At 45.9% G+C, this 11985-nt stretch overlaps 2 protein-coding genes across 4 annotated transcripts; both read right to left on the bottom strand.

Annotated features, from left to right (window-relative positions):
• Window positions 1-590: 590 nt before the first annotated feature.
• Window positions 591-7653, bottom strand: LOC139653910 (transforming growth factor beta-2 proprotein-like). 2 transcript variants are annotated; one of them, XM_071530920.1, is made up of 7 exons: window positions 6915-7653; window positions 5255-5418; window positions 4220-4352; window positions 3760-3870; window positions 2715-2895; window positions 2130-2283; window positions 591-1131 (listed from the first exon to the last, which is right to left on the bottom strand). In XM_071530920.1, the coding sequence occupies exons 1-7, from the start codon at window positions 7264-7266 to the stop codon at window positions 973-975; spliced, it is 1254 nt and encodes a 417-aa protein (XP_071387021.1). In that variant the 5' UTR covers window positions 7267-7653; the 3' UTR covers window positions 591-972. The 2 variants fall into 2 exon arrangements, with proteins under 2 accessions (XP_071387021.1, XP_071387022.1); XM_071530921.1 differs by having other exon boundaries at window positions 4220-4289.
• Window positions 7654-9798: 2145 nt separating this feature from the next.
• LOC139653916 (multifunctional methyltransferase subunit TRM112-like protein) lies at window positions 9799-11918 on the bottom strand. 2 transcript variants are annotated; one of them, XM_071530927.1, is made up of 4 exons: window positions 11705-11918; window positions 10804-10905; window positions 10597-10689; window positions 9799-10247 (listed from the first exon to the last, which is right to left on the bottom strand). In XM_071530927.1, the coding sequence occupies exons 1-4, from the start codon at window positions 11777-11779 to the stop codon at window positions 10146-10148; spliced, it is 372 nt and encodes a 123-aa protein (XP_071387028.1). In that variant the 5' UTR covers window positions 11780-11918; the 3' UTR covers window positions 9799-10145. The 2 variants fall into 2 exon arrangements, with proteins under 2 accessions (XP_071387028.1, XP_071387029.1); XM_071530928.1 differs by having other exon boundaries at window positions 10822-10905.
• Between the last annotated feature and the right edge of the window lie 67 nt (window positions 11919-11985).

The raw sequence follows: 11985 nt of genomic DNA, 5'->3' as shown, positions 1-11985 counted from the left end.
GAATCTTTGAGCCAGACCCAAATAGTTACAAATTTGCTAAGGCTGCAAAATACCACCTTCCAAAAGCTGTAGCCGTTCCAAATACAGCCCTATCATCCCACGTCTCATTTTCAAAGCCTCTCTTTTCTCCCTCTCTCCTCCCACCACAAATCCCTGAACCGAGAGAGAGAGAGAGAGAGAGAGAGAGGATGAGGGGAGCATTTAAATCTAGCGTTCCGTGAGTGGTCGGGTCGGTGTCTGGAAATCTTTCACATCCTGTTTACGCCGGGCAGATTTCAGCCCGGGACCGCAGAGAGCTGGCAGGGCCTCTGCCTGGACACAACTCCTCTCTCTCTCTCTCTCTCTCTCTTTCTATCTGCTCCCTCTCTATGTGTCTCTTTGCCTCTCTCCCTGCCTCCCCGTCACAAAGATCTCAGTCTGCGTGCCTTTTTCCACGCCACCTCCTTTCTATCAACACCTTGAACCTTGGGCAAACAAGCAGATCTCTGGCACGCCGCGCCGCCCCGTCGCCGCAGGAAAACGGCCTGGGCGGAATCAGAATCGATAAAAAGAGACCTTTTTATGCAGCAGGCAGACAAAATGTGGTTGAATCATACAAAACCCCCTTTAATATCTGCGTACAGGTTTAATACAGCTACGTCTGCGAATGTCGTATTTACAGTGCCCTATATCACACAGAAAATTCCAGTATGTTGTGAAAGATGGTCAGAAATTTAAAGTTTTCATGCCTGTAAAGAATGGGAATATAAACCTGATATCTGACTCAGGTGGAGTAAAAAAAATAACATCTCCCAAGTTTCCTCAGGGCGATCAAATAGAGAAGGTGAGTGAACAAGGGATCCGTCTGTCCTCTCGTCTTTTTTTTTTGTGTTTTTTTTCCTGAGAGAAGTTGTTGTTTTGGTCCTCTAATCATCCTCCTCCTCCTCCTCTTTGCCTCCCTCACCTCTTCCTCCGCCTCCGACCTCCCTCCCCTCAGCGGCACTTGCAGGATTTGACGACCATGTTGGAGAGCTGCTCGACACGTGGCGTGCGGCCGATGAAGTACATGATGGTGAGGGGCTCCAGGTCCTGAGGGACGCAGCAAGGCGAGGCCGACGCCTCGGGGTTCAGCTTGTTGTACAGGGGCAGGATCTGGCCCAGGACACAGAAACAGACAGTGTTACACGTGTTAATAGGAGGATTTTCCTCTAAATGTATCACTGTTAAATCAAGTGTGACCATTGCTGCTATGTTCTACAGCCCTTGTCTATCCCCATGTTTCATTAGTTCCCCTTCTAATACTTTGATGAACCCAAAAACTACCAAACTGGACTATATTTATGCACCAAGCAGATGGCATACAGCCACAGTGGCATTTTTTGGAAGCAGTAAAATGTCTCATTATACAGTGTATCCCACAGTGTTATATAAATACAAACATCCTATACATCTTCCTTAAAATGAATGATTTAGAATGAATAAAATAAGAAAGCTCTGTGAGTGTGTGTGTGTGCGTGTGTGTGGCTACACTGGCTAAGCCATAGGCTACGAGACAAACAGCCCGTGTACCATAAGCCTATATGTTCTGCTGTAAAGCCATAATGGGCCGAGAGCGCTGCGAGGTGACAGCACATTTATGACCCTGGGGTTAACCAGCCTTAGCGAACCATGGTGTTCAGTTGCCACAAACAATGTACATTAAGCTCTCTTAAGGGCCCATGTCAGCCACATTTCAACGTTTCTTTACCTTGAAGTCAGGCCGGAAGCTGATTGCAGCCTGGTCCAAACCAGTCTTTTACTAGAGAGTCTGGGAGGTTACTTGCTTTTGTTCTGACCTTTTTTTAATTGGCCAATCACAGATCATGTCTGTTCATGTAATTTGGCTGTGTCATTTCCTCTGAGAAGTAGACGCCAACTGCCACTGTTCGCATTCAAATTATTGAGATTTGTCATGAAACTCAAGCTTGGAGCAAAATACAATTTGGTGAAACAAAAGATCACATCTCTCCTCGCCTGATCTTACTGGAAATTTACTAGACAGTCACATCGTGGAATACAGAGTCTTTGAGGAAACCCAGTGCATCAAGCTATTTGTGTCTGGACCCAATCACCTCTCATCTTACTGTAATAAGCAGCCAATAGCAGCTCACCATGTTGTAGTGGTTGTTGGCGCTCCAGAGGTAAGGGCAGCTGCCGGCGCAGAAGTTGGCTTTGTATCCTTTGGGCTCATGGATCCACTTCCAGTTGAGGTCGCGTCGGAAGTCGATGTAGAGGGAGCGCAGGCAGCAGCCCTGCTCTGAGTTACTGAGACACACAGAGAGAGAGAGAGAGAGAGAGAGAGAAACCATAACCCAGAGCATGATTTGGACTCCCATCCTGCTTTTCAAGGTCTGGGGCAAGGACCCAAAGGTGGGTCATGGGAAAATGAAAATGGGTCACCGAATCTTTCTGGAGAAACTGCCACCAAAAGTAAATGACTATGCAAGGCTGCCAAACTTTTCCCCTGCAGCGTGAGGTAGTCTAAATAAAACATTGCAGGCTTGTCGGTTTGCAGTCTAAACACAGGGTCAATATTGTTAGTTTTGCCGCACAATAGTCTGCAAAATGAGTTTTGGGTCAGGAGAAAAAACAAATCTACCGTCAAGAAAAGATGTCGGTAATCCCCCATCCTCCAAATACACCCCCCCCCACACACACACACACACACACACACACGTGGCTAGTTGGCGGCCTACCGGGAGCAGGTTGTGGTGTCCGCGGCGGCCGCCCTCCTCTTGCGGTTCTTCTTGGCCGGGTTGTCCACCCTGTCGCTGGGCAGCAGGGTGAGGATGAGGTGGGGCGTCTTGGTGCTGAAATCTGCCTGGCCTTTAACCTGACCGGGCTTCTTTATCTGACGAAGCTGCTCGTCATCCACACCTATGGAAAGGAACGGAAAGGAGGAGAGAGGAGGGATGACTTCAGCTCAACATAGGCCTAGACTGATGACCTGACAGGTTTGTGTTTGATTTCATGGTCTCTCTGGGTCTTTGCTGACCTATTTGAATATGAGAGCTTAAACATTTCACCTCAAGAATAGAGACATTGTTCATTCAAGCCCCTGTTTGCCTATGTGGCAATATCAAAAATGGGCTTTTCCTTCCCAATTGGAACAAATTGAATTTGCTGAGTCTAAATCCTGAGGAAATTGCCATAAGTGGTGCTCTAAATTAAGAAGCACAGACAGTATACCATTCAGTAGTATCACAGAGTTTGGGAGAACAGTTTCTCCATTCTTCCTGTACTGTTTGATGGTGTCAGAGGTCTATATGGATCATTTTGGAGAAGCCTTTCTGATGGCATCTTGTAACCTGGAAGATTACTGTTGTGCCAAAAAATCTTCCACACGTAATGTAAATGGCCCAACAAAGCCCAAACCAAACCCAGAGTAATAGTAGACAATTCTGTTGTTTTTAGGAATTCAAGAAAGATAATTCTCATCTAAAGACGTAAGAAGACAGAATCATTAAATATGTATCTCTCAAACTAATAATATCCAAATAAATTGATACCAAATGATACAAAATGGTCATTAGGATATATCAAGGTCAACTGTCATCCACCAACAACTGATAACAGAACCATGCTTCAACAGGCTGGTAAGTCTAAAATCACAATCTTCTCTGACTGACTCTATCTATGATTATGTTCAGAGAGATAGTCTGTTTACCCACTCTGAACATACGTAAGATATGAGCACATAGAGAATGGTGAGCTAGTCGGTATAATTTGAGTTCAACAAACCTGCGAAGAGGGCCTCCAGCTCCTCACTCTTGTTGGGAACGATGTTGTTGGTGGACGGGACAAAGGTGCAGCAGGGGCAGTGGACGCCCAGCTTCAGGCCCAAATTATTCTCTGATTGGTTGGAGGGATTGAGGGAGAAAGAGAAAGACACAGATGGAGATAAACTTTGTCAACACTGTCCTAGGAACATGCCACACAAATAAAGTCATAGTTATTACTGTTGTTCCACTATATTGATTTGCTGGTATAACCGCTGGCTCCAAATATGGCACAGTGGCCTCAATGGTTTAGTCATGGTGAGGTGACACTACAAACCAGATGGTACATCAGCTACTTAGCAAGCCGCAATGGCCAAACTCTGCCAGTGCATGGCTTTGGAGAGCAGCCATCAGTTCAAATATCAGCGATATCAATACGGATGACTATGTGGAGGAAGCGGTTGGCAGGTGTTGAAGCTGACCTGTGTCTGCCAGCCAGTCCTTAACAGTGTCGGTGACCTCCACAGACAGCCAGGTTCCCTTGGCCCGCGGCTGAACGGTGCGAGAGTCAATATAACGCTGAGTGGAGCTGCTCTCCTCATCCGGCTTCAGCAGCTGATACAACACACACACACACACAGATATAAACACACAAACAAACAGTCACTCACACACAGAAAGTCAGGAAAATGTTGGGCCGACATACAAATACAGTATATAACACAAGCAAGAGAACAGATTTCCTTGATATGCACACACATACAAATGCACACACACATACACATACACACACACAAAACCTTTCTTCCCATCTTGTCCACACACCAGCAGGACAGTCAGTATAGATTATCATTATCAGCTACACTGGGGTGAAGGTGGTGTGTGAAGTTTCCCCTCTCACTTCCCACACAGCACATGGCCGTATGGCACAGAGCCTGACTTCGCAACATCGTAAACAGTGATAACAACCTGCGATAATGTCATCAGGGATGTAAATTATGTTAACTCACTTTACCGTTTTTTCAGTCAGGGTTTGTGTCAAATTATTCCCTCGAGCCAGAATATAAATACAGCTTAATTGGATGGTAAAGATTAACTATAAAAATAGTCTTGCTGGGCTGATGCCAAAAATCCTTACTGGGAAAATCCACCCTAAAACAGGAATTTGCACGCTTCTCCTGTAATCTTAACACAAGGTTTGAACAGTTTTTTCTTGTTTCTCCTAAAACAAGAAAAAAGCAAGTCATGTCTTTGTTAATGACGTTGGCAAGAAACTCCTGCAGCTGCTCCATTGATAGTGAATGGGGGACCATGGGACCTGATGTGATTTTAGTGCTGAGGTTTTATCGAGGTTTTATCTCACGATGACATTGCAGATTAGATGATGGCTCTGCTGCTTATGCTTCTCTGGCAATATTTTGCTGCTTCAATCAATAATTCATTGCAAATATTGATTAAATAGCTTGTGAACTCGGTTTCCAGGTTGTACATCTGGCTCTAAGTCCCTGGTGTTCTACCTGAAAGATCTCCACTCTCTGCTCTGAGGTCCTGGCCAGCGGGTTGGGAGCCCTGAAGATCCTGAACTCGGCCTTGACCAGGGTGCTGTTGGTCAGGTCCACCCCGCTAACGTCAAAGTGGACCACTCTGTAATGGGGGCTGGGGGCCGCCGGGCTCACTGCATCTGGAGGAGAGAGCATGGAGCAGACAGGGTGACACACACATCAATGGAATAAGATGTGGGGCAGAACAACAGCAATCATTAGACAGACATTGAATGGATATCGATTACTGAAACATGTTGTATGGTTGTAGTATTTCTAGTATTAGTATTTGTAGTGTGGGCCTGGTGTATTGTCTGGGACATAATTACTGATGATGAGTGGTTACAAAGTGTTTCGAAACCTTAAATGGTAGGTTGGGTTTAGTGAGTGAAGGTGTCTCGTCAGATACAGAAATAAGCCAGCGTAGGCTGCTGCAGCGGTTCCCAAAGTGGAGGTGTAGGCACCACCAGGGGTCCCAAGAAAAAGATTTCATAATAATTTAATTTCCCTTTAATTTCTATCCTCAGAAAAAGGTGCAAATAGAGAAATCTATAAGGATGACTGTTGTGTTCATAGGATTCACTGTAGCCACCATCTGCCCCCCCTCCTGTATAAACAGTTATGTAATTCTGTACCAATTGGTATGTAACAGCATAAATCCTCTCAGACGTGGTTGTCTGGGACAAAAAGGGGGTCCATGGTCTAATGTGGATCTATTTGGGGTTCCTTGACACAAAAGAGTTTGGGAACCCCTGGGCTACTGGGTAAATGATTGCCAAGGTGGTGGGGGAACATTTTACACAGGCACAACACTGGTAAATACAAAAATACGACACAAAATACATAATGTTTTATCAGGGGTGGCACTAGTTGTGGTGGGGATCCTTTCACGGGGGGCAAGGTGGAGGGCTGCCTTTAGAGAGGTGAGGTGCTACTGTACCAAGTCAGGGTGGAGGGCCCAGTGCCACATCTTCTATCTTCTTCTGTCAAATTATTTAACCTTCATTTTACCAGGGAAGGTTGACTGATAGCCATTTTCTTTCCCAGCAGCACCCTGCTTCACATTCATACAGTTCAACACATTCACACCTGGAGCAGCCGGTACAACCACAGTCTGCTACTACCGGCCACGGTGAAGCCACTCTGGAGCACTTCAGAGGTAAGTGCCTTGTTCAAGGTCACCCCAGTGGTAGTTGTTGAGGGAGGGGGAAGTGTTAGTCATTCACTTTCTCCACCCCCTCATTTCCCCAGCTACCACTGCCCCCATCTTGTCAAAGGGCCCATAATTCCTAGCAGCACCCGTGCTTTTGGTCATTAAATGGGACAGGTTTGACTTGCATCTCATCGATCTGAGGTTTTCAAACCTTTTCACACCGCAAACTCCCAACAGACACACATTAGAACCCCCAGACCCCATTTAATGAAATTTGGCCCAGGGACCCCCATGTTGTTGATAAAATATTGAATTGTACAACTGTCTACGCTGTACATGGGAAGATAATAGTGATGAAAGTGAAGCCTATGAAATTACACTATTCCTCATCTTGCAGCATGGGACCCTCTGGAGCCCCTTCAGGGACCCCTGGGGTCCCCGGACTCCACCTTGAGAACCACTGTAGATAATAAGTGGACTCACTGGTGTCGGTGCGGGACGGCAGCATGTCAATCCGCTGCACCTCCTTGGCATAATAGTCCTCCTCGCTGCTCTCGCGCTCGCACGCGGATTCGGCCTGGCGCGCGCGCTCCTTCAGCAGCTCCCGCGTGCTGTTGTAGAGCAGCATGACCTCCGGGGGCACCAGGTCGGTCGGCCGGTCTTTTGTGGCATCCGGCGGACTGCGGATGCGGAGCTTGCTGAGGATCTGGCCGCGGACCGCCTCGATGCGCTTGGACTTCTGCTCGTCCAGGTTGAAGGACTGGCACGTGTTGAGCCCCTCCACCACACCGGCCAACCGGAGCAGCAGCAACAGCGCGAGGGGGGTGAGCCACATTGTCCGGTGAGGGAACGGCGGGACGGCGATACTCCCTGAACGGCCGTTAGGGAAACCCCAGTGGAAGCAAGGTTACTCTGGTGGACTAAAACTAAAGCTGACACTTAAAACCAAGCATGAAGAAATATTCTCGTAAACTGGTGTAAAATTTAAAAATAGAGTGTAAGAAAAACTGAAGCTAATCCAAAACTATAACCACTGTCTCCAAAACTAACTGAAATAAACAAAATTGTATTTTCAGTTTTAGTCTTTAGGTCAAATCCACATTCAGAGTGGAGTAAAGTATAGCAGAGAACTTTCCAGAAAAGAGTACCAGCTACATCTGTTAACATGACACCTACGAAGGTAATTCTATAGCATTTTGTCGCCTACATGTGCCTTCCTGTTTTTAACCGGACACACGAATAGCAACCCAGGACACATTCTCTCAAAATTTTAAAAAGTAAACATTTTTGGGAAAAAACATAACAGGTAGCAAAACTCTGTCTGAAAACCACCCGAAACTGAACTAAAATTGAGCTCAAAATGAATTTGAAATTAGACCAAAGTCACTTTCAAACGCTCGAGCGCTCAGAGGCCCCTGCGGCTGTCCCCGATGCGCGCACCCTGTCCGGTTCCACTGCGCGCTCTTATCGGTCGTAAAGGTGAGAAGTGTCTACCGCAGTCTGTCCGATGATTCACACTTTTATCCGTCTCAGGCTTCCGTCGGCCATCCTCGGATAAATAATATATCTTCCAGCAGAGAAAGTCATCACAGGAGCTCAGCCCATGTCGCAAATCCTCAAAACCAAAACCTGATCTGATCACTTTATCTCAAAGTGGGCTTCGGTCCTTTTCCCTCCACGAGACTCATCGGTGAAACAGAAATCTGGTCCATACCCGGTTCCGAAAACAGTTGATCTAGTCAAAGTAAAAAAAAAACAACCCAAAAAAACCCTAATGAGATCCTCCCATTCCCTATTATAAGTAAATAAAAAGCAGCCTGCTCTAAAATGTAAGAGAAAAAGTTGATTTATGTCGGAAAAGACATGGCGGGTCTGTTGAAATCCCCTCACATAAACATCAAAACACATTAAAAGTTGGGCGACATAAAAAGGCGTGACGCAAAAAAAAAATCGCTTCATGAAAGAAGTCCCTGTGTTTAAGAAAACCCTCCAGCAACGGTTTAATAAATCACAGATCCCCGGTTTAAACGTGTTCCAGCTCCGCACCGTCTCTTCCAGCCTGAAACCTCTCCTGAGGGCAACGCAGGAGTGAAAGATGGGACACCATTATTCTGCCGCTCCTCTGTGGAGAAATTCACAAAGCTCAGAGCAACAGCGATTTGAGGCAAGAGTGGAGAGAGAGAGAGCGAGAGAGAGAGAGACTGGATGTGTGAGAGGTGGTGGGGTGGGGTGCCACCAAAGTGATGGGAGTGTATGATTATGTAGGCAAGAGGCATCTCCCTCTCACCAGAGGACGCGCGTGCGCGCACACGCAATTTCTTCTCTCCACAAAAATGTTTGCACCACCCTCTCTCCACAGGTAAATATTCCCCATGGGCATATCAGGTTTGAACAACATCATTTCACATCAACAGGGGAACTAGTCTAGAAAACTGGATGTATTAATACATTTTCACTGCAGTTCATACCTGCAATCTCAAAACTTCAGCACCTCAGTGTCATATCCACTTGCGTCCATATTCATACAGACAGATAGAGGCTTGTCCTAGTTTATTAAAATCACTCCGCCAACAATCCTTTTTTATCTCTCTTTATCTTGTCGAGCTTTCAATCTTTCCTGTCTGTTCTTCCTGGTCTCATTGTTAATTACAGCTCAGGAGTTGGAGAGGCCCGTTAATCTGTCAGGGGAGGCTTTTATTGCTGCTCTGCTGCCATCCCATTATACCGTTATTATAGTCGCGGGTGCAGGCCTGTAATTGCTGTAAGTAGAAGGGAAAGGTAGGAGAGAGAGAGCGAAAGAGGGAGAGACTGGGTTTTATGGTCAGGGCCGCCCCCCCTCCTCCTCTGTCTCTCCTGGCAAGGTTTCTAAAAATGATAACACCGCCTGGGAACAAACAGGTTCCTGTCCCAACTTGACTGTCGCTGCACCGTGTCAGACAGTCAGAGAACGATAGGAACAGACTCACAGACTTCGTTTGTCTACGTGGATCTGAACTCTTTGGCAACCTCGACGCACACAGACGCAGACACACCGAGCGCCGGGCAACCGTGGGGCATCCGGGATCAAAAGGAGCCCGCCCTGGTGGGTAGCTGCGCGCACTGCAGCGTGTGGCTTTTCAAAAAAGACTTCCTCAAAAACAACTTCTACCCCGGCTTTTTTTTCTGCCTCTTTCCTCAAAGCCAAATATAGACAGGCCACTGCCACGTCATCTGGCCCTCAGCACTTTTCTCAACCCCGACAGAGGGATGTGGAGTTGAAAGATAGGGTTCAGAGCCGTTAACCCTCAACACACACGGACTGTCTGTAGTTTAACATGTCTGTTATTCATATCACAGTGAATCCACATTTTCCACAAAATCAAAACAATTTGGGAACATACAGTTTTATTGAAAAAAAGAAAGAACCCGAAACAGTTACAAAAATAAATAAAGATAAAACCACCTCTTGGGGAACATTTCCATCCATTATGCTTCACATCTCTTTCGTCCGGGGGCAGTTAGCCATTGAAAAGCCTCAAATGTCATAACTACAATCAACCCAACAGTGTGGCACATTTTCTCATGGTACACACTCAAACTAGAGTCCAGTTTCTCATCTCTCTGGATACCCACGGTCCCTTTTGATTGACGGTTCAGGGTGAGGTTGTGTGTGAGAACCGGTGATGTTGTATGCAAGGTCCACCAGGTGTAATTACATAGATAAGGGGCTCCCGGCTACACCTCATCTTCGTTCAGCAGCATGTTGGGGACCCCTCTGGAGATGGGGAACTCACGTCCCGACTCAGGACACTGCAGACACCCCTCGATGACCTCCACCTGCGACACACACACACCGATTTAGACATGAGTAGCACAGATGAACCAGTAATATCATAACCTCAAGTTGAGTGTCTATTTGTTATATCACCACTAGAGGTCCTCATATAGCAAGAGACATAATTATATTGGGTCAGCATAATGTCTACAGCAACAGTATTATTAGTTCCTGATGTCTGTGTTTATCACATTGCCTGACACTCAATTCAGTGAATTACAGACAGCAAATCAAGTGTATGATGTCAGTAAAAAAAACAGTGACACCAGTAAAGACTGGTATGGTACTACTGCAGGACTGGCTGACAGCAGCCAGCATGCAGCAGTAGGTGATGAGCTGTGAGCTGCTTACCTCCAGCAGAACTCGGTGGACTTTCTTCAGGAAATCTTCATTTTTATCGTAGTCCGGCACCAGATCACCGGGCAGGTCTTGCAGGTGACCCAGCTGTGGAAAGAAAAGGGCCGGTAACAAGAATTCATCGTGCTACACACCAAACCACAGCCATCTGACACAGGACCAGAGGAGTTATATTAGCATGACCACCCCCTCCTGCCTCACCCCCTCAGCAGCCTGGACCAGAGCGCTCCACTCCAGCTTGGGGATCATTCGGCTGACGAACTCAGGGTTGAACTCCACCTCGTTCACCTTCACCTCAGTAGCCTGCGCACAGCCACACAGGGACAGAACAACACCACTTATTAGTGGACAACCAAAAATAACAGTGGACAACCTTCTTCCACTATCATGTTTTAAGATATGTTTCAAGATATACAAGAATTGTAAAAAAAAAAAAAAAAAAAAAAAAAAATGTATACAGTATGAAGATATGACATGAATTTGAAATAATTTGTCAGTATATCACTAGCATAATGCAACCATTTCTTGCCTGAAATAATGCTATTTGCCACTGGACTAGCGCAAGAAAAATGGACGTTGAACCTAAATATGCTAACTTCACTTTCAGATTAAATGAGTTAACGTCAGCTGGTTAGCCAGCAATGTTAGGTGCTACTTTTCCCAGTAACTGAGTGTAACGCATAGCCATTTTGTGTTCAGTAGTAATAATATAGTTACCAATCAAAAATAAGTCGTTACCCCTTTTAACACAAGAAGTTGAATTATTCCCAAACTGGCAGCTATAGCCCCTCTATTCCCTGATTCAAACCAGTGGTTGGTTTTCCTCATAACTACTCGTCGTCCTCTCATTTGACAGCTAACGTTAGTTTAGATGAGAAATGGCAAAACCATTTCCTTACTTTGATTTTAGTGAGCAAAAGGTTGACAAGAACAATACACTGGACATCAAAGCTATTCGGTTGGAGAAGAGTTAACGAGGTGTGTAACGACTTATTTATTACTCCCTGAGAATAGTAAAGTAAAAACATTAACGAGTAATGACTGATTCGTTACTTTTTTAGCCAGCCATGTAGCTAGCCCGGTAGCTAGGTGTTTAACTTACCTTGATGAGCAGCGGGTAGCCTTTGGTGACTCCTTTCACATGAGATGTCAGCATGTTGTGCGTCAGCAGCTTCATGTTTACGGCCGATAGACAGACAGATACTGTATGATCTGAAAGGTCAGAGCAAACCTCCGATGGAAGAGTAACCGTTAATTAGAAAATGTAAACAGATATTGAATTCACGTCTATCGCCTGTCACGCTACAAGGCGTTTACATGTGGACCGGAAGTGTCAGTGGTGCATCGCTTTAAGGTTCCCCGAAACTTCTACTCCCCTTCCTT

This window comes from Centroberyx affinis, unplaced genomic scaffold (genome assembly GCF_046629955.1).
Source record: "Centroberyx affinis isolate AG114_WGS23_722 - 3 ecotype Tasmania unplaced genomic scaffold, CSIRO-AGI_Caff_v1 ptg001999l_1, whole genome shotgun sequence".
Lineage (NCBI taxonomy): Eukaryota > Metazoa > Chordata > Actinopteri > Beryciformes > Berycidae > Centroberyx > Centroberyx affinis.
This window is presented reverse-complemented; position numbering and strand designations above follow the sequence as displayed.